The sequence below is a fragment of the Apodemus sylvaticus genome, chromosome 19 (genome assembly GCF_947179515.1).
Source record: "Apodemus sylvaticus chromosome 19, mApoSyl1.1, whole genome shotgun sequence".
Lineage (NCBI taxonomy): Eukaryota > Metazoa > Chordata > Mammalia > Rodentia > Muridae > Apodemus > Apodemus sylvaticus.
Genome location: NC_067490.1, coordinates 11315147 through 11337917, shown reverse-complemented (window position 1 = coordinate 11337917; position 22771 = coordinate 11315147). Strand labels below are relative to the sequence as shown.

The following is a 22771-nucleotide window of genomic DNA, read 5'->3' as shown; positions in this document are numbered from 1 at the left end:
TATCAAAGCTATCTCTGTATTCTCCCATCAAAGTTAAGAAGTTGGGTTTCCCCATCAAACCCCTTATACTAGAGTGTCAGCCACCCCATATATAAGTGTTCTCCTATCTTCTCCATCAGCTAGTATGCCCACATATTTCTGCAACGTGGCATACACAGCCCACAAGCATGCTCTTTTTATCCAGCAAGATTTCTTGGTGTTGTGTTCCTGTCCTTCTTCTTGTAGCTTCTTCCAGGATCGAGGGCTCAGGAGTGGGGAGAGATACAAAAAATGCCTTCTCAGCCCCTCCTCACTGTGTCCCAGGCAGAGGGACAGTGGTCCACTCCACAGACACGAGTGTCTAAAGTCCTTGCTTAACCAATGTAGACACTTGGGAGGACATTTTTATTCTGGGAGCAATGAAGCATATCGTGTCTTCTGAAAGCTTACTAGAGAAAACAATCTGCCGCTGGTAGTTCCCAGACTGGTGCTGTTCTTTTAATCAACATTCACGAGACAGCAAGGAAGCTAGTGCCTACTCATCTCCAACCAGCTGGGATCCCCTGTCCTTTTGTCCAATCAATGCATTTGGACATTACTCTCTTTTTTAAAATTATCTATCTATCCACCCATCCATCCATCCATCCATCCATCCACCATCCATCCACCATCCATCATCCATCCGTCTATCCATCCATCCATCATCCATACATACATACATACATACATCTATCCACCATCCATCCATCCATCATCTATCTGTCTATCCATCCATCCATCCATCATCCATCTGTCTATCCATCCATCCATCCATCTATCCACCATCCATCCATCTATCCATCATCCATCCATCCATCATCCATCCACCATCCATCCATCCACAATCCATCCATCCATCCATCCATCCATCTGTCTATCCATCCATCCACCCATCCATCCATCCATCCATCATCCATCCATCCATCCACCCATCCATTCATCCTTCCATCCATCCGTCTGCCCGTCCATCCACCCGCCTGCCCGCCCGTCCGTCTGTCCATCCATCCATCCATCCATCTGCAGAGCGTGCCCTCTTAGGGAGCTGAACAAATGCTGGAAATGAAGATGTTTACCTCTGCTATCTCTGATGCAAACATTTATTTCTTTTGTGTAACTTTTCTGGTATGCACAACCTTTCTATGACAGACCGCCCAGATTTTGCGCACAGAAGCGATCTGAGAGCCAGGTGCGGGTGTCCCATGCATCACCTGCCTCTGTAGACAAACTTCATGGGTTCCACTGCCAGGGCAGTCGCCACAACGTCATCAGCATTGTGTCTGCGGACTCCTACGACCATCAGCCCGTCCAGCTTGCCCACAACGAAGACCAGGTTATCCTGAGAAAAAGGTGTGTCAGGCCTCAGGGGAGGGATTGGAGAGCACAAAGAACACAGCACCTCGCAGGGTCAACCAGGGACTGCACCGTCATTACACTCAGGTTGGGCGGAACAGACAGTGTGGGTAGAGGGTGGCACTAAAGGGTGGGGAAAGGGGCATCAGTGCCAAAGGGCAATGAAGTCCTGGGAGGGTGAAGGACTGAGATGCTCCAATAAGGGCAATGCCGCTCGGAGTGAGTGCCATGTGACTCAGGAGCTAACTCTGCGGAACAGACGCGGCCACATTACACTAGCTGGTACTAAGCTGTTCCGGCCTGCAGACAACCACCAGGGAGCTAGCCCCTCCCTGAGCTGTGACAACCAATGTCTCTGGGGAAGGACATGCAATCATCCACCTGCGAGAAGGTGAGCCGAGACATTACAGAATGTTTTCATTTCAACATTTTAAATATCAAGACTGGGGGAAAAAATGATGAAAACGAAATCAGCCCCACCTCCATGTTTCCCACCCGGGGCCCACTGTGGGTCGGTGGCTGGAGACAGACTACATGCAGGTAAGGAGCAGGCCTGGGGGGGCCAGCATGAAAGGCCAAGGCCACACTGAGAACCAAGGACACTGGGGACAAGGGCATGTCTACAGCCAAGTGTTCCTTTCTCGGCCAGCACTCTGCTGCTGGGCGGGTCAGGAGGTCATGCTCAGACTCACAGGCCCGACGAATCCCAGAAGGCCTGTCCTGGTGAAAGGCCGGTCAGAGACGGGGACTCCATCCGCAGTGACTGGGACAGTCTGCCAGAACAGGGAAGAGGGCGTCAGGGAGTGGACAACTCACTGACTACTAGAAAGACAGGTGGGCAAGCAGGAGAACTCAATAATGGCCAGACCAAGAGCAGCCTCCTGCCTTCAGAACGTCGCTTGGCGATGATGCTCAGGGGCGCAGGCTTTTTAAAGACAAAGCCCACCCTTACATCAGTATTCAAGGGGGAGACATCAGTCGGGGTGCTAGAGCATTCCAGCAATGTGGTCTTCCTATAAAGCTTGGCAGCGTTTTTCAAACACATACAACAGTTCCATCTTATTTACATTTCCTCTTAGTTAGTTCAGTTTGCACCAAGATTCATTATCTTGGTCAACATATCTGGACCACAGTCTGGGTCACGGACCGTTCCAAGCGTAGCCAGGGTAGATGTGACTGTTATGAGGGAGGGGCAGAAGGCTGAGAACCATCTTAGCAGACACAAATACTTGGGACAAGAGGGCATCACCTTCGTCATCTCATATACCACAAGCCACCTGTGGCCAGGGTTTAGCGCTCCACAGGAAGAGACTCGCAGGGCACCGGCCCTCCACAGACCATTCTCCCATCTTGTCTGCTCTGCTGAATGGATACACCTCCCACACAGGACTCCAACAACCCTCATCTTTTCGTACACCCAGCTCCTGGCATCCCCTGCCCAGGACTTAGCATGAGCAGGGATCATACTGTGAACTGAGCTTGGGACCATCAATACCTTCTTACTGGCTGAAGCCATCTAAGCCTGGGGGCATGTAAATCGCTCTGAGTCCCAGCAGCTCCTTGTAGTAGGCCTCCACTTCACCCTGAACGTTTGGACCCCCCTCCCAACACCCATGGGATCTGATGTCAAGATAAAGATCAGGAAAAGGACACAAACCTCAAATATATTCTTTGTGATTCCAAGCAGTCCATAATATGCTGTCCCGGTGGCAACAGAATTGACACAGATTTCTCCAATTTCATCAGTTTTACAGAGATAAGGGGCACCGTCTACCTTCACAACACACACACTAGCTAAACAGAGAAAAGAAATCAAAATCATCAAGGTATACATTTAAATAACTCACTCATATGGGTTTACTTGCTTGAGTATTTGTAGGGGTTTTCATTTGTTTGTTTGTTTGTTTGTTGTTGAGACACCATGTAGTGTGACTGGTCTAGACCTCTCTATTTGGACCGAGCTGGCCCAAAGAGCCTACAGAGACCCACCTGCCTCTGCCTCCCAAGTGATGGGATAAAAGGTGTGCCACCGCACCTAGCACTGCTGTTATATTTGAAGTTATAGAAGCAAAATATTACACGGGCAGCAAATTCTTCTATGGAGAGTCATGACGTGGACAGTGCTAATTAAGTACTTGTTACAAGTAGTGTAAGGGCTAGGGCTATAACTCAGTGGTAGCAAGCTTACCTAGGATATAAGGAGTTCTGGGCCCACTGCCAGCACTAGACAGACAGATGCAGGACACACAGACACAAACACACATGTACATACATACATGCAGGATGGGGAGGGTCAGATGTGATTAAAAAGGAAACTACATCTATGCAATACTCTCGACTAACAAAAGCTCATTTTCCCAAGTACACGGACATAAGTATTTACTTTCAGTGTGCACAGAGATGATTTAAAAGTCACAAAAATAGCGTGAACTACTACAAATCCACTTGATATTGTATAAGGGGGAACGAAAGGAGGCCAGTAAGCACACTTCAGTGCTGGGACCCGACACTGTTAGATTTGACTGTGCCCATAAGCCCAGTCAATTAGGCAACAGCCAAATGCTGGGAGGGGCCCGGGAAAGAATTCCTAGGAAGAGCATGCACAAACAGCCATTGTGTGGCTATTTCATCAGAGGTGAGACACCTGTCTTAGACTGAAGCATGTTAAGACATGGGATGTCTTCAAGGGAAGTGAAACATTCCACCCTTCAAGGAAACTTCATTAAATCCAGGAAGTAAACAACTCAAAACCTCCCCGAAACTCAGCACATTCATCGGGCTCTCTCCTCCCAAAGCTCCCATATAAGCTGTAGTGAACTGGGAGAGAGATTCTCCGAGAAGGCCAGCTGCCTGGAAGAGGCTCAGAGCGCCCGAGCTGCGGGGACAAGCTCTCCAGCCTCTTAGCTGCCTGCAGGTTGTACAGTGTGGTCCAGGGTCCCAGCTTTTGTGAGCAGTCGTCTAGGCTGGAGTTGGCTTTTAGTGACACAGCTGTGGCTCGGTCATTTCCACTCCTGAAGCTCACTGGTCTACGAAGTTGGACATAGGTGCTATCCTTACTTTGGTCTGTTATGGGTCTCCTGTCTGGGGTGAGTAGATGGCTGTTCATTTGTTCCCAGGGAAAGTGTCACACAATAAACATGTACACCCATCTGGCAGACACACGCACAGAGAAACCCATCGTGCATGTGTATGTGTGTGTGTGTGTGTGTGTGTGTACAGATATATGACTGGGAAGTGCAAACATGAGACAAGTTTGTGTGTCTTATAGTAATGAAGGAAAGCAGGTGTGACTCTTGATATATTCAAAAGAAAATAGTGAGAACAGATACGGCTGCTAGGAAAGTGGGTGCCAGGAACATGGGGACCTAAAATCAATCCCAGAGATTGCAATCCCTTAGAGAGCCATGCATGGTGACTTTTTTTTTTAATTCTAGTGTTGGGTACACAGAGACCGGCAGCTTCCTTGAGGCTTGCTGGGTAGCCGGCCCAGCCTAGTCAGAGAGCTCCAGGCCACTGAGCCCTATTTCTAAACTAGGGTTGGCATGCCTACGTAGCACCACCAGAGGTTGTCCTCAGGCCCCTATGCTTCTGGAAATGTTTGAACTAAGTCAAGCATTCGGCAAGACTGTTTCTAAGGGAGTCAAATTATAGGAAGAAATATAATTCACATGAATTAAAAGGTGGAGCTAGAAACTCTAATTTAAACGTCTATGTTCACTCCAGGCAGACCTCTGCCTAACGCAGGCACCAGTCTACCAGAAGCTTCTGCGTCAGGAGTTTAGCGCCATTCATCAAAGCCACCTGTGACAAAATGGCAGCTTGACGCCAGGCCGCCAGGCCGCCAGGCTGCTAGTAGAACCCACACATCTGGCAAAAAAGTGGAGCACCAATGTTGGGGGTAACTGGGTATGAGAGTTAGCGCCCTACTTCTGAAACTAACAGGGTGTCCTGATCAGCCTGGCTAACTTGGCCCAGGCCACAGCCCTCTTGGAGGAGGCTCCTTAGTTGAAGAACTGACTAAAGCTGACTGGTCTGTGGACGGCCTATGATAGATAAACTGTCTTGATTATTCATTAATGGGGGAGAGCCCAGAGCACTGTGGGAGCTACATTCCTTCAGTAGGTGGACAGAGATGTATAAAAACCTAAGCTAAACATGAACCAGCAACCAGAGTCCTGCCACAGTTTCTGCTTCAAGCTCCTGCTAGATTCCGGCCTTGACTTCCCTGGAAGCGTGAGCCCAATGAGGCCTCACTCCCGCAAGCTGCTCCTGGTCAGAATGGTTCTTCAGCATCAGAGAGGAACCAGGACAGGGTGTGGGACACTGCCTGTGCAGGAAGGGGCGCCAGGTCAGCATCCCTGCTGCCAGGGCTCCTGAGCCAGGCTCTGGCCCCAATCCCTTCTCCTGCCCTTCCTCAAGGCAGCAGGAAGGTACGCAGTACACAGGCCAGCGTCTGCAGGGGGGGGTACATGGATTTTCTTTCTTCCTTCTTTTTTTGGGGGAACTGGAGGGGGTAGAGTTTTCACATCTCCTGTCACCACAGGTGCTTGTGACAGCCTACTCAGGTGACCTCATCACCCAGCATTTGTAGCATCAGTTCTTTCTGAGGTACCCTATAGAGATTGCAGTGTTAAATCCCCCCCGAAAGGCTAAGGACTAGGCCTGGCATACAGCGAGTGAGCTAGCCCAGCTGGTACACTAATGCTCTCTGTCATGTCAGTCAGGGCAGGATGCAGATGCACTCTGACCAAGTCTTACCTCCGGGCATCACCTGGCCGACGTCCTGCACCGTGAGGACCGACAGCTTCTCCTCAGCATCAACTCTGATCACCCCGTAGCTCAGGCCGTTCATTGACAGGACAGCTTTTCTTGGAGGAGATCCTCCCAGATCTGGGGGCCTAGACAACAAGAGCAGCAGCAGGTCTGCTGACTGAGGGCGATCACTCCAAAGAGGAGGGCGCCGAGGGCCAGCCTCGCCGGACGTTCAGCTCCTCACTAAAGCACCTGCTCTGTGTGTGACTGCAAGACAATGTGCTCTCAGGCCATGTGCCTCTCTGCAACCAATACTTTGTAGTCAATGGCTTCAGTACTTTTCTCATCAGAGGTAGGAGCATGACTGCAGGGCAAGTGACACTGTATGACCTCTGAACCAGTCGTCAGAGGTGACTCAGTTTCTATCTGGTTATCTTGTGACCTTAGCACAGAGCTCTAGGGTACCCAGGCGGGCAGACTGACTGTTGGGAGGCCTCTGTGTTGCAATGGGCTGTGATAATGTGCACATGTAGAGGGGGCTCAGGCCCAGGGTACCTTGATAACACCCCCTCCCCACAGCAGACGGCCTGATGGAGCCCTCCCCAAGACACGGCCATTTACAGTTTCTAAAAGATAAAGATGTTGCTGTTAATGCTATTATTAAAAAAAGTTACTTAAAACTTACATATTAGTAGGCACACACTACCTTTAAATTATGAGCACAATGTATACATGACCAGAGCTGAGGGAATTCTGTAGCAAGATGCTGAGGATAGTAAGTTGAAAGAGATCTGCTCTACCTGCAGCTCTACAGAATGGTGCTTGGAGGCAGCACTGAAAAGACCAGGAGTCTCCTGGTCAGGGAGGGAAAGTGCCTTTGGGCCTAGCTGTGGTTCAGGAACAACATGCTGTGTGCATGAAGTGTAGGAAGGAACCCAGGGCCCAGACACTAGGACACTAGCTCTCAGACAGGGGCAGGGCTCTCAGGGCAGCCTCAAGGCCCTACTCCATGTCACGAGATGTGACAAAGAGCAGCTCAAGGTGTAGAGGTTATGGTGGCAGATGCTTCCCTTGGCAAGTTAAAGGTCCTCTTTAGCAGACCTGCAGCCAGCAGAACCTCCCAGGACAAGGGGCTCTTGCTTAGTTATAAGTTCTATATAAGATCAGGCATGAAATAGCAAGCCCTCTATTTGGGAAGCGTAAAGAAGACAAAATTGAGAAAGGAACCAGTGTAGCCTAGGACCACGGACCTGCAGGCTGCACCTCTGCTACCTGGGGGAGGCTGAGGCACTGATAGGAAGTCCTTCTTCAGGATGCCCAACAGTTAGAAACAGACTCCAAACTTAGGGCCACATTTAACTCCATCACACAAAGACTACTCGAACGTGTGTTCACAAGAGACAACATACAGTTCAGTTACCTGCGGATGGCTACTGTCAGCGCCTCAGGAGAACTGGCACAAGGACAGATGACCTCTGGCCTCAGACCTCTGGACTGGAAGACATTGAGGAAGGCATCGCAGGAAGATATTGACCCTGTGTGAGGCATGAGAGGTGACTGGAGGGCCAGCGAGTCAAGAGCACGCGGTGTGTAAGGCTCCACGCTGACCTGACAGCCAGGCCAAGTCCTGGCTGCACAGAAGCCTGGTTTTCTTCTTTTTAATGATTTATTTATTATTATATATAGGTATACTGTAGCTGTCTTCAGACACTCCAGAAGAGGGCATCAGATCTTTACAGATGGTTGTGAGCCACCATGTGGTTGCTGGGATTTGAACTCAGGACCTCCAGAAGAGCAGTCAGTGCTCTTAACCACTGAGCCACCTCTCCAGCCCCCAGAAGCCTGTTTTAATAAGATCTCCACTATGATTTGGCCAAACAGCCTTTTAGGGTAGGAGTGATTACCACAAAACACACACGATCATATCCAGCTCAGCAACAAGTAAGAGTCTGGAAATCTCTCACAGGAGGCTTGTCTTCAGGCTTGCATTTGTTACTGTGTCCCGGGAAGGCCTGCCCTGGCACCAGATGGCAGATGGGACAGCAGGTGCAGCTCCTACCAGTAGCACTAGAGATGTGTGATCGACATCTTCACTGAGATGTCTTGCCTCTCCCTGGTGCCCTCTCCTTTGGGTAGACTCCTATCATTCAGGGCTGACAGGCCTTAACAGTGGGTGCTAGAGAACTTGGCAACAAGGAGGCTCTGCCTGCTCAGGGACAAATAACTAGGGCCCTATAGCCATGGTGACTCTAGGGTTTCATTACAAACCTCTCCCAACAAGGGTACATAGAAGGGGAACAGGCACAGGGGCCCCCGGGTTTCGCATTCTTTGGGGGGCAGGTGTCTCCTAAGGAAAGAAGGTAACAGATTGTTCTGTGTTACCAAGACTGGATGCAGTACCCTGAAGGACCAGGAAGTGAAGTACAAGCTAAGGCCTCTGAAGGAAAGCTAGCTATCTGGGTCCTGGGAGAATGTGGATGAGGAGGCAGGGCAAAGCAGAAAGAAAACGCTGGAAGGGAGTGATGTGCTCAAGTGCTCACCACCAGCAGCGGAGTGCACAGCGGAAAGCCAGGGCGGCTGTGGGCGGCTGTGGGCGGCTGTGGGCGGCTGTGGGCGGCTGTGGGCAGCTGTGGGCGGCTGTGGGTGGCTGTGGGTGGCTGTGGGAGGCTGAGTGCATAAGCAGAGAGCTAGGCCAGCTGTGGGTGGCTGTGGGCAGCTGTGGGCGGCTGTGGGCGGCTGTGGGCAGCTGTGGGTGGCTGTGGGCGGCTGTGGGCGGCTGTGGGCAGCTGTGGGCGGCTGTGGGTGGCTGTGGGTGGCTGTGGGAGGCTGAGTGCATAAGCAGAGAGCTAGGCCAGCTGTGGGTGGCTGTGGGCAGCTGTGGGCGGCTGTGGGCGGCTGTGGGCAGCTGTGGGTGGCTGTGGGCGGCTGTGGGCGGCTGTGGGCAGCTGTGGGTGGCTGTGGGCGGCTGTGGGCGGCTGTGCGTGGCTGTGGGTGGCTGTGGGAGGCTGAGTGCATAAGCAGAGAGCTAGGCCAGCTGTGGGTGGCTGTGGGCAGCTGTGAGCGGCTGTGGGCGGCTGTGGGCAGCTGTAGGTGGCTGCGGGCGGCTGTGAACGGCTGTGGGTGGCTGTGGGCGGCTGTGGGCGGCTGTGGCTGGCTGTGGCTGGCTATGGGCAGCTGTGGGCATGAGAAGGCATGAGTTATCCATGGATGCAGGAAGGAGACCTTGCTTGTCTTAGAGATGCACAAAGAGAACGAGAGACTTTTAGGGGTGTTGTACGCCTGTTCTGCTCTCCTGAAAGATGGGGTACACAGAAGAATAGGGGTAACTGGTGCTGCAGAAGAAACCCTTTGCTCAACAAGTGTGTCACTTGGGGCTCCCCTGAGGACACCTGATCCAGGTCTCAGGCAGTCCTGGGCCTAAGAAGCTCACACAGCATCCAGAGCAGTTACAGTCACACTCCTAGTTTACAGGACACTAGAGCAGTCACACTCCTACTGTTGGCAGAGACCAGAGCAGTCACACTCCTAGTTTACAGCACACCAGAGCAGTCACACTCCTACTGTTGACAGAGACCAGAGCAGTCACACTCCTACTGTTGACAGCAGACCAGAGCAGTCACACTCCTAGTTTACAGCACACCAGAGCAGTCACACTCCTACTGTTGACAGCAGACCAGAGCAGTCACACTCCTACTGTTGACAGCAGACTCCTCGGTGCTTAGGTAGATGCCATGGGCACTCCTCCATGGGGGTTTGGGGCTGGCCAGAGATACATGAAGGAGCCTACCACTAAATGGCAAGAGGCTCAAGAGGTTCCTGACAACTCGGGGACCCTATTTATAGCACAATCCACTGACCTCTTAAAGACAATGGCTCCCACTAAAGGTTTTGACAATTGTATTAACATTGCTTGTGAATTTAGAGTCTTAATAACTACACATGAGACCCGCCAATGGTCCACTAGCAAGGGGCAGCATGTCACAGAACGTTATAGGACACTTACATTTCCTTATAGGACACTTACCAAACAGTGATAAAGCCTGAATTTTGCACAATGCATTCCATCTTAAGAGACTGATTGGTCCCTCCTGGCAAGTCAAGACCCCAAGCCCGCCCGAGGTCACACAGCCTACTCACAAGGGTTAGCGCCATCCGCCACGATCAACATCCGCAGAGAGCTGAGACAGACGTCCCTCTGACCTCGCTGCGCCAAGAGCGACCAGTGCATATCTCGGGACTTCACCAGGGCAGCCCGGGCTGCAAAGAGAAGGGAGCACAGATGTCTCAGGGTCACAGGGTCAGGCATGCCCACATTCCACAATACTGTTGCACTTCATCCTGTGCAGAGGCATGCATGCAGAGGGTGAGAGGCCTGCTGCAGGGAGCACACTCGTCTGTTTACCCGTCATTGGTCACCTCGGGCACTTCCTGTGCTCTCCATCCCTTTTCTCCTTAACACTCAATTTGAAGATGCGATTTGGATGCAATACGCTTGGATCCACTTTCCAACTTTTTTTTTTTTTTATTTCACGTGTCTGGGTGTTTTTGCCTGCATGTATGTCTGTGTACCACGGGCATGCGGTGCCCACAGAGCACAGAGAGTGGCATACAGTTCCCCGCAACCGGAGTTTCAGAGAGCTGTTAGCTGCCACGGATGCTGGAACCCACTCCTGGGTCCTCCGGAGAATCAGCCAGTGCTCTTAACCTGAGACATCTCTCCAGCCCCAGCCTTTTAAAACGTTAACTTTTACTATTTTATTACTTTATGAGTATGAGTGCTTTGCCTGTGTATGTGTGTGCCTGGTACCCTTGGAGACTAGAAGAGGACAGAGGACGCCCTGGAACTGGAGTTACAGGCAGTTGTGAGTCACCAAGTGCGTGCCAGGACTTGAATCCAGGTCCTCTGGAAGAGCGGGCAGTGCTCTCAACCCCACAGCTGTCCCTGAGACCTTTTTTAATTCTTTGAACATGGCCTGTTTTCTCTTAGATGTGCGCTGTCTCTCCCCAAGGTGCTAGCCCTTGTTTTGTGCTGCCTCATTGCCAGAACGGTCAAATCACTCCATCTGCCAGGTTCTGGCAGCTTCTAGGTCCTGAAGTGAAATGAACTGGGATTTGAATGTGCAGAGCCCAGTGAATGCCACTGCCTTCCTCCATAAAAACAGATACAAGACATTCTGTAATAAGACGGCTGGTCGGGAGGTGGCGGCAAAGTATGCCCTGTCACCAGCACTCGTCGGTATAGGAAGTTAGTCTTAGTAGCTGCTGAGCTCTATTGCACAGGGACTCTGGAGAGCTGTGCAGTCACATGAGCAGTTTCCTGTTTGGTGCTGCAAGATACCTCAGCCACTGGGAGGTAAGAAGACCAGGGAATGGGCCTCACAGGTAACCTACCTCATCCACGCATCCTGCCAGTCGCAGACTATATCTTCTGAACAACAGCCTTGTTAGAGCTTCAAAAGCTCTAACCACAAATTAAAAGCATCTCAAATAATATTAGGAATACTGATGTGATACTGAAGGAAACTTCAAAAGTATAAAATTGGCAGTGCCTGGCCCTTCAGTGAAGAGCCCAGTTACGCCGCTGCAGGTAACTATCCAGGCCCTGAGAGGGTCTGGACCAGCACGAGCTAGAGACATCCCCAGATAGTTCTTCAGACACAGCTGCAGTGCTGTACACTGCCTTCATGTTTTCTTAGGTACTAAGCATCAGTGTGTAGGGAATTCTTTAAAGAAAGACCAGGCGCACAAAGGCGGTGTCCTGCTACCTTTATAGGAACACACTTTCTGAATCCAGGAGAGTGGGTTGACCTTCATCAGTGCGTATGGGATGCTGATAACATGCATCCTGTTCATGACGCTCTGCAAAAGGGAAATGGACTAGGTCAGAGGAGGGCAGGACAAAACTCTGCCAAACAAGCCAACCCAACCCGACAAGCTGCAGCGTCCGTGTTCCATGGGTTTCGTTCATCTCTTGTTCCCACCCTGGTCACTAGCAAACAACACTCACTGTTAAGACTCCATGCCACAAACCAGCATCCAAGCAACACTCACTGTTAAGACTCCGTGCCACAAACCAGCATCCCTTTTGAAGTCCAGCACATTCGTTAACGTTTCAGCTGAAAGCGGACACAGAGAGTTAAAACTGATGGACAGCTCTTTATTAAGGTCTGCCCCTGTCGAGCACGGTCCCAAGATGAGCAGGTAACCAGCACGCCAGCACTTCAGGAAACAGAGACGGCACTTCCAAACCATGCACCGGTTAACAGTGAGCTACGTATCTGTTCAGACAACTGGAAACACACACAGTTCTGGACTGGAGCGGAGAACCATGCTGATCTTCAAAAAGCACGAGAACACTACATATACAGCAAGAACTACAGAAAGGTCACTGCATGGCTGCAGGAGGCAGGATGACAAACTGCCACAGATGCTCTTATTTCTCAGTTACTGACCCAGACTCCCCCAGTTGTCACACCCACAACCTTGTGTGATACTTGCACAAAGCAGTGACATGCATGCCAGAGGTATTGTTGCACTCTAATAACAATCTCCCTGTCCCTGTTAGCTGAAGGACCAAACTAAAGGTGACACAAATTAAATGATTCATGAGATTGAAAGACCTCGTAGGATTTTCTTTTAAAGAACTAACTTCAAAAAAAATCATTAAAGTCCTTGGAAATACTTGAACATCTCCACAAAGTCTTTATCACAAACTAACCCTTGAGATTAAGCATCATATTTTATATATTTAAATATGCCACTCAATTTTATTTTCTCATTTGGCTCAGTTCTAGTTTTGCAATGTAAGAAAACCACCATGTGTCCAATTTTAGTACTTAAAATAATGTAGTTCCTGTTGATCCAATAAATATATATATATAATTACTATCTATCAATATATGATAATATTCATTTAAAATATTAACAGTAGGGCAATGGTGGTGCATGCCTTTAATCCCGGCACTCTGGGAGGCAGAGGCAGGCGGATTTCTGAGTTCGAGGCCAGCCTGGTCTACAGAGTGAGTTCCAGGACAGCCAGGGCTACACAGAGAAACCCTGTCTCGAAAAACCAATATATATATATATATATATATATACACACACACACACACACACAGTAAATTGGGGCTCTACTTTAGCAAAGATGATCTAAGATCATAAGGATTATACTTAAACATCTGCATGCACGACTGCTCCAGCCACACATACATTTACTGAAAATGAAAGCGTTGGCAGGGCGGGATGCTCCAGGATCACTGCTCGGCACTTTCTATAATGCACACCGCACTGCCCTTCAAGCACACCAACAACGGATCCAGCCATTGTGCATAAACAAATCTCACACTCCATCAAGCCAGTGTTAGTATGACTTTATTGAAACTGTCCCAGGTGGAGCAGCCTGGGCTCTGCAGAGGGGACCTTATCCCCCAACGCCTGCGTAAGCCGAGACCTCATCCCAAGGATACTGGTAGACACCTGCGCCCTCTGCCTGGTGCGGCTGCATTAAAAGTTATTGCACCATGCATAGCAACAGGTGCGGTCATATACGTCAGATATGTATGCAGGCAGCAAGAGCTGCAATCCAGAATGTATGACCTTACCTTCTGTGTACCCGCACGCCTGGGTCAGGGCCTGGCACTGTGCCAGCATGGATGAATGGGATACGGTGACCCCTACTGTGCTGCCTTCTTTGCTGGTTTTGTACTGTAAAATTTCAAGGAAGAAAAACAACAGTGTATACTTCTGTAACCACACCAGACAAGGAGGCTGAGGAGTCTTAAGCAGCAGCTGCCGTCATCTCTCCCATAGCCTTTATCCTGCCTCTTGGGGGACCTGGGTAGTGCTAGAGGACAGCAGTGTACACAGATGCATCTTAACTGTGTGTGTCCTAGGAAGGACAGGCAGGGATGAGTTAGGTCAGAGTAAATCCTGACATGATGACTACAGTTCTATATGACACTATGTATATCTGGGGTGGAGATAAAAATTAGGAGAGCACTTAGCCTAAAAAGTTATTAGATAGTTATCTTTTTATAAAACCCAGGCCTGAGCCTGTAAGGGATGTGTCTGTGCATTATTGAAGATGTCCTTACTTCAATGTAGGCAGTCCTGGAACCTGTGTCCTGGGCCAGCGGGTACCAGTCCTTTGGAGGCTTGGTCAGATGCTTCCCATCAATCACCAGCCAGGCGAGGGGGGGCCAACCTGTGACAGCACACAGGATAAGCCGTGAAAGGCGGTCAGAAGGCTGTGGAGCCTGTGCCTGGCATGCACCCAGCAGCCCCAGGGAGCTAGAGGAGGCAAGCCGTTCACTCAGACAGAGAAGCATGGAGCACACAGGTGAATTGAATCAGACAAAAGCCTTGGCAAGGATGTCTTCTGCTAAAGACCCACCAGCCTCTGCAGGTATAGTCTCTGGCACAGCGCTACGCCTAGAAGGCAAAACCAGGTCAAAGGCATAGCCAGAGCACAGCCAGAACTGTGACCCGGGAGCCTCACCTTTGAAAGTTGCCACCTCTCCAGTTGGGGCCTTGGGCAGGCCCTTCTGACAGGCGTCTGTGGTCAGTGCCAGGGTCACCCCGCAGCTGCCCAGGAGAAACCCAACCTGCTGGCTGCCTGCATCCTGCAGAAGACAAAGCAGCGGTGGTGGAGGCCAAGCGTTTGTGGGAGGGGAGCAAGAGCCACACCCCGGGCCCTGGAGCACAGGCAGTGTGCAAGTCGTTCACCCTTCAAAAACCTGCTAAAACAACCCGGTCTTATTATTGGCAGGATATTCAATTTTCATTAAGACAAGTATTTGAAATTTAGAGGGCACTTCTTTGGCTTCTTTATTCACAGTGAAATAGATAAAGGTCTGGATAGTGGGCTAATTAATTTATTGCACTTTATGTTTACAAATGAAACATGAATACATTTTAATGGACTCTAGACATAATAGTTTACATTGAGTCGCTCTGGAACCTACAAATGACTCTGGAGGTCTGCCCTTGTCACCGCTGTCACTGTGCACAGAAGTGCTTGCCCTATCCCCAGATCCTCTCTCTGCCTGTCCCTCAGCAATGGCCACTATATAAGCTTAGCAAATCTAGAGTTTGTTCTCTCAGAACCACTGTGCCAGAACGCATGGTTAAGCCATTAGACCCCTGGAGATGCACTGGTCTTATTTGTGAATTTTACCTTTGAGATTCTTGAGCATTTGTTTTTCATAAATAACTCTCATGCTAATGACTGCAGGAGCACAGAAATAAGAGGACAGAAAAGTCTGGTTTCCTAAGACACAGGAGTATTCTGCTCAGATATTTCCCACTAATCCGACGGCTGGTATTCATATCCAAACCGAGACAGCCATCTAGAGCAACCAAGCCCCTTCATTAACAACTAACCTGCCTGCCCTGTAACTGAACAAGAAATGCATGAGAATACTATCCCGTTTATTTGATGTGATAATTCATTCAATAAATAAGACCCAGAATAGCTTGCTGAGTCAAACTCTGTTCACTGGAAGACAACACACTCACAATTTCTTTTGGGAAACCCAGGCAGATGCTAGGACAGCTCTGGCCCACTGGGGTGCGGCTGTGTCTGTAGGCAAACCCCATGGAGCTCTCCAGAAGGTCCTGGGAGGCCTGTTGGCTATTTGCCTTCTCCAGGCACCTGCTTACGCCCCTGTGAAGAGGGCGCTAATCACACAGCACCTAAACAGAGTCCCGGGCCTGACCCACACCTGTTACCTTTCTCGTTAGTGGTACTTCTATAGGGACAGGGACCAGCTCCGCCAGGAGACACCCGTAAAACGCAACCATGAACATGACAGGATCACTGTTTGGAAACACGAGTGCCACCTGCAAGTGGAAAGCAACAGCAAAACTGTGAGATTGCAGACTCACCTTTCAGAATTTCTGCTAATTAGATAAAGGGGAATGTTTTTTATTTTTCGAATTTAGTTGAGAAAAATCTATATTCTTTTGTTGGAATCCATTCTTGTCTCTCGCATTTCCTTATTTATACAACTTCGAACAAACAGATGTAGCTGCAGCCTTTGCTGCACATGGAACAAGAGAGTCGGAAGTGGAGGGCTAAGTCCTCCTGATGCGTGCAGACCGAGAGCCGGGTCTGACAGCCGCCCACGCTCTCTGTTGCTGTCAAGGACCAGTCTAGTCGTCTGGCCTGGCGGCAGGCGCCTTAGCACACTAAGCCATCTTGCTGGCCCAATTCGTATATTCTGAAACACGTATTTCCTTGCATTTTATTTTTTAAATGTTTAGATATCTATTTTATTTAGACATCTAAATATTTAGATGTCATGTGGATATTTATGTAGGTCTGCCACAATCCCAGCTGTCACTTAAAAACTACTCTCTGGCCAAATTCATAAAACTACTTAGGGGATAACATTTTTTTAAGACCCGAATACAGTAATGGGACTTGCAATTATGAGTAACAAGCCAGAATGATCCTGAGAGCCTGTGAGAAGGCAAACAGTGCCTTAGCTCAACCCTCAACTTCTAAGACAAAATCTAGGCTACGTCCATTTACCTTCATGCCATGTTTCAAGTGTACAAGCTACACATCTATCGAGTTTATTGGAAAGAAGACCCTCTCATTCTAACGGTGGTTAAATAGTGGCTGTCTCGGCTGTAACTTTGAGACAAGATAACTGGGGGAGAAGAGGTATTTGTAGAGACTGTTATGCAAAGACGTATTTATGCGCTTTGTATGGTCCATTATCCCGGGAGCGTGGTTCTTCCAGTAGACTGAAAGCTCGGTCACTACGAGCTGATTCAACTGTTCATAAAAGCCTCTCTGTACGGACTCTCTTGCAAGTCAAGAACGTATCTGGAAGTCTCTGTCTCTCTAAGAATGCTTTTCAAAATAAATAAATAACTGGCTGGGGGCGAGGCTTGGGCGATGCCTTCGCTGGTCAGGCGTGTATCATGTAAGGAGGAGGGCTGTGCTTGGTCACCATAGCCCACTTGAAAAAGCCAAGTGTGGTAGTGTGTGCCTATAGCTGTAAGGGGCGGGGTGGAGACACTGGATGGCGGGGGCTCTGTGCCAGTCAGCCTCCCCTACTTAGCAAGCCCCTGAAGAGCCACCCCTGAAGGTGCACTGCGCCCTCTAATGCACGTGGACACATAGCCTGCCAATCCTCGAACCCATGTGGAAACCGGAGTACAGTCTGAAGCGTCGGGCTCCTGTTAGATTGCTGAGGCCACTCCGCCAGTCTCACTGCTGAGACGTCGCAAAGCCACTGTGGTGGCTGGTTCTGTGTATGTTACTCTCTATTCCCACCCTAAAACCTCCGAGATGCTTTTCCCTGAGGTTACACGGTTCTGTCGTACGCTCTGGCGTGGGTCTGCACACGCCCTCTGGCGTGCACAATGTCCAGGGCAGCACTTCATTCTGCCCCTGTGCAGTCAGGGCCTCTGCTTTCTGAGCTGCGTCTTTTCTGGACTGGCGTCCGTCAGGCGCTGGCGCGTGAACGAGCCTGTGAATCTGCCCTGTTTCTCCTGGTGTTCTCTCTGTGCGAGCTTTGCCGTCCTGCCCCCATCCCTCCAGGTCCCCCTCCCCCCTCTGTCATTTGTTAAAAGGCTTGTTTCTATTTTATGTGATAAAGGTTCTGCCTGCAGGCGTGGCTATGTGCACCGCGTGCCTGCAGAGGACACTGGAGCCCTAGAAAGAGTTACCGACAGGAGTTACATGCAGGTGCTGGGAGCCAGACCCAGGTCCTCTGGAGAGGGAGCCCTTTACACTGAGCGCCCTTTACACTGAGCTATCCTCTCTCAAGCACCCCACTTTTGGTTCCCTAAGGCAGAGGATCAGTCTGTAAACCAGACTGGAATTCAAACTCTCCTGCCTCTTTAGTACTGGACTACAGGCAGGCCCCAGGCCTGTCCCAACTTCCTGCTCTTTCTAAGTAGAATCTTTTCCCCCACTTATGAAACATTTTAATTTCAGGCCGCAAGGGACGTCAGTGTTTAGAAACCTTCTTTCTCCACCTGGTTTTCCTATGGCCCCTGTCCCCTTTCCTTTCTCCCCTTTCCTTTGTATTTGAATGGTTTTCCTTTACAGGAAGCTTCTCGTGGGCAGAGTCACATGAAGGTGTCACACAGAGAAGGTCCCTCGGGACTCCAGTTATCTTGTCCATCAGGCACGTTAGGACACCTGCCCTGGGACACTCTCACCCTCTTCCCTCACCTTCCGCCCTGACTGACTAGCAAACTCTTGCTCAGGCCGCCTGGGGCAGTTCAACACCAGAGCTTCCTCCAGTGACAGACACCCTCCACCCCAACTGCATATGCAGTGATCCATATTAGCCACAGGTGCCTGGAAGCTGGGTCGTTGCTGGACCTTCTTAATTCTTACCACAAAGTTGTTTTTATATTAAGTAACTTTCCATTGCTAATTTTAAGCCTCTCGCATTAGCACTGTAATTCTAAGCAACCGCTAGGACATTGATTTCAGTAAACTATATATTAAGGTCTCTATTTGGACTCACTCCAGTAAGGTCACAGCCTAGCTACTTACTCTGTCTCCAGGGTTAAGCAGTGGCTCATTCTTACTCGTCAGTTTATTAAGTAGAGTATACGCTAATTTTAAACTCCGACTCCAGAGTTTGCCTAAAACAAAACAGAAGTAATAAGCAATGTTATGTTGTGAAAAACCTACCAGTTAACATTTACTGTCACGAGCACATAGCCTATAACAGAACTTTTCTCTGTTCTCAGTTTCCAACTGTGAACTGTTTAGTGCAATTCCTCCAGGAACACCACAGCTTGCTCTCAAAAAATAACCTAAATCTATTTTTATTTACACAAATAAGATTTTAGTACAAAAATTAGTTAGCCAAAGGCCATACTATGTATATGTTGTACACGTGCATATGTACACACATGTAGAGTATGTATACAGGCATGTAGAGTATATACACACACGTGTAGAGTATGTATAATTTTCAAGGAACATGACCATATGTCACACTGCTTTTCCTAACTAATGCTGCATTGTGCATGTCGTCTTACGATTTTGAATGTCCATTAATGACATCATTTGAGTGGTGCACATTCAAGGGCTGAATTACGTCTCCCACAGCTTATTGGGGAGAGCCGGCAGCACCAGAATGGGACATCTGCTCCGGCCACGCTGCCCCTCCCTCATGGAGAATGGATACCACGCTCACACCCAGCCCTGGTGAGTTCTCAGAAATAAAAAGCTTCGCTGAGAAAGAAAAGGACAAAAGAGAAGGGAAGGATGCAGGTGTGTCTGAGCAGGAAGGCAGGAGTAGGCATCTGTAGAACAGAGTGCATCTCTAACACCCACAGTGATTCCAGCTTCACTGTGTACATTGTGTCAAAGAACAGAGGACATTGACTCCTTAAACACTGGTTGTATGGTGCAGTCTGGGAGGATGTTCTTTTTCTCAATGAATGCTCATATGTAAATATTATGAGAGCAGGTCCTGTGTTTACACGTGTTAACTGTGAGACCTGAGAAACCAGTAAGAAAAAGATTAACACTCCCACACGTGTTTTTAGCCTGCTTTAAAAGAGTTCAGGGTGTTAGCACTTCCACATTACCTAGCAGAATCTACCTGTCTGTGGTGAACGATGCTTTGTGACCAAGTCACTTTTACCGCAACAATATGAATTCTGGGACTATCAGTGTACTATGCTGTGTTAATGTGACCAAAATGAAAAATGAGATAATCTCAATAGGTGGATGAAAAATAAATTATTCACGATTTAAAAATGACTATAAAAGATTTGAGTCCTTATACTAGGTATGGAAGGAAACAACTTCCCTAATGTGATACGGGTACCATTAGACCCAGCAGGAAGTATCACAGTGCTGTCACATGCTGAAGACCTTCCTCCAAAAGTGGAGGCAAGGCCTTCCATGTCAGACTGAACACGTCAGCCGGAGCAAGGCCGAGGAGGTAAAAGGCCTGGAAATAGCACTGCGGTTTGTGGATGCTATGATTATGTACTTCGGGAAACTTTTACAAATGGACTTAGTAAGGCTGCCAGATTTATCAACATATAAATGCCATTCAGCATAAAAGCTATAGTACTGTTCATATATTTAAGACTTAAGGGTCACAAGAAACATAAAAGACTCCATGGAAAGTTACATCCTGGGCTAGTAAAATGGTTCAGTGGGTGAAAGCACTTGTCGCCAAGTCTGACAACCCAAGTTCAGTTCCCAGAACCCACATGGTAGAAAGGAAGCAACGACTTTGACAAGCAGTCCTCTGACCTCTGTGTGAAAGCCACAATAAGCATGTGCACACATGAACATACATGTTAAAACTGAATTATAACACATTATGGACAACAAAGCCTCAGAAATGCAGAAATGCGAAAAATCTCATTCACACACACGCCCATCAAAATTCCCAACAAGCTACTTCTAAAACAGACCCCGAAATACCTGGAGTGCAAACAGCTAAGATCCCCTCAGTGACAAGAGAAGACACTCCAAAGTGTCAAAGCTTGTCATATAAAGCTATGACATTAAGAGTGTGGTCATTCCACGTGTGGCGCATGCCTTTAATCCCAGCACTCCAGAGCAGAGGCAGGTAGATCACTGTGAGTTCAAGGCTAGCCAGAGCTGCTATATAGTATACCCTGTCTCAAAACCAGAGACTGTGTCTGCTGTGGCACACAGAGAACAGTATCAGGTAAATAGGAAGCATGTTGCTTTCTGCTGATACTTGCCGTAGGTGAGGGTGCAGGTGGCTTTCCCTGATGTATCCAAGGCTGTCAGACAGGGAGCTTTAGGCTGTGTTGTGCCCCAGAGCTGCAGTGCACCCAACAGAGATAGTGGCCCAGAAGTCCCCGCTGACAGAGGCTCTCCCTTCAGCACAGCCATCTGGTCCCCCTCAGGCTTGGGCTGATTCGGATCTGGTTGCTGAACTATAAAGCAACGAGACATTTCAGAGTACTATGCACACATCTGCTTACTAACAACTGTACTTCATGATTTCACTTTGTAACCAAGATTATAAAACATTTATAATAAGTAATCTGGCCAGAGTCACAGACAGATCAAGCAGAGGACTGAAGCAAGATCAGTTACAGACAATAATTTTGAGACAAAAAACTATTCCCCATTCTGTTACCCATGACCTCGTAGGATAAAGGCAGCCCCAGGCCATTTCTACCTTCCTCCCTTGGGGATGCTCTCTGACATGGTGGGACTCCAGAGCTCCCAGCAGGAAGGCTTTGGAGCCTGAGAAACTGGTCCTGGAGACCAGCTCACTTAAGACACCAGGGCAGAACCACCTCTGCAGTTGGGCATCAAAACCAGCAGCCCTGGGGGCTAGTGGGACCACCAGGTGCTTAAGAACACTGTTGCTATTAAGTGTCAGAATCTAATAACTCCAGTTACTTTTCTGACCCCCACAGGTATCAACCACACGAATGGTACATATACATACATATATGTAGACAAAGCACTCACACATTGAATAATAAATAATTAAATAAACACACTGGCAGCACTTGGGAGGACCACAGGGAAGTCTGTTTCTAGGGGTCACCAGCCCTGTCACCGTGTCCCACAAAACTGCTCTCTGGGCTGCAGGCATGGCTGAGTGGTAGAGTATCAGCTACGAGTGTGAGGTCCTGGGCTCCATTTCCAACCCTGGACAGGGGTGGGAGGGAGACATTTTTTTTCCAATAGCTCTGATGTAAACAGAAAACGCTCTGGCCCAGCATGGTGGCTCTGAAAAGGCTCAGGGAGGAAGATTGCAACTTTAAAGCCAGCCGAGGTTAGGGGGAGCCCACCGCCTCCAAAAGGCTGACATCTTGTGTTAAGATACATACTGTGAACTCTGAACCTGAAAGGCACTGTCTCATTAGAGACAGTTCTAAAAACTGTTTTTTAGAACCAGGTTCTAAGAAACAGACCTCAGGTTCAAGTGTGGTGGAAGATGCCCATGCTAGCAACCCTGCACAGAGGCAAGGTAAGGAGGATTAGGTGTGTGGTGCCTGTGGCCTAAACACACACACACACACACACACACACACACACACACACACGCATATATACATATACATATGCACACATGTACACACACAAAGACATGCATACACACATGCACATACACACATACATGCATGCATACATATACATATGCACACACACACATGCATGTACACATGAATACACACATACATGCATGCATGTATATATACACATGCCAGCACTGGCTTCTTTTTCTGTGCTCTACAGGCTTTCTCTTACTTTTGCTAGTTTTCTTTAAAAAAAAAAATTGTCTGCCTTCTTTTCTTCCTAAATATATACTCATTTATAAATGAGAAGCTAACATTTAGAGAAGAAACCAAAGATAAGTTCAAAACCAAATGCTTTAAAGCCATGGGATGACAAGTAGTTTGGACTTAATGTTTAAATCAAGATTTAAATAATCTAAATTAAGTGAAATGTCAGAAGTATTTCTATGAGGCGCTAACCACCGGACCGGATGCAGAGAGATGCTGGGTCACCTAACTATGAGCCGTGCGTTTCCTACCTGCCTGTCTACAGGAGGCGGTCAGTGTGGCTCTGTACTCACCACTGCACACGGTGTCACCACATGTAGGGACTCACAGAAAATGCACATTTGCCTGTCTTCAGACTTTGTGGCCACAACAG

The 22771-nt window shown here is 48.8% G+C and overlaps 1 protein-coding gene across 2 annotated transcripts in view; it reads right to left on the bottom strand.

Annotated features, from left to right (window-relative positions):
* The window catches only part of Dip2a (disco interacting protein 2 homolog A), a 78760-nt gene that overhangs the window by 18986 nt on the left and 37003 nt on the right, over positions 1-22771 (bottom strand). For both annotated transcript variants that reach the window (XM_052163580.1, XM_052163581.1), the window contains 14 exons: positions 20833-21030; positions 18644-18735; positions 15850-15960; positions 14618-14741; positions 14214-14323; positions 13722-13824; positions 12172-12236; positions 11886-11979; positions 10258-10377; positions 7541-7655; positions 6127-6266; positions 3026-3162; positions 2061-2141; positions 1227-1354 (listed from right to left, as the gene is read on the bottom strand). In XM_052163580.1, the coding sequence (XP_052019540.1) occupies positions 1227-1354; positions 2061-2141; positions 3026-3162; positions 6127-6266; positions 7541-7655; positions 10258-10377; positions 11886-11979; positions 12172-12236; positions 13722-13824; positions 14214-14323; positions 14618-14741; positions 15850-15960; positions 18644-18735; positions 20833-21030 (1618 nt within the window). The remainder of the gene's footprint in view (positions 1-1226; positions 1355-2060; positions 2142-3025; positions 3163-6126; positions 6267-7540; positions 7656-10257; positions 10378-11885; positions 11980-12171; positions 12237-13721; positions 13825-14213; positions 14324-14617; positions 14742-15849; positions 15961-18643; positions 18736-20832; positions 21031-22771) is intronic.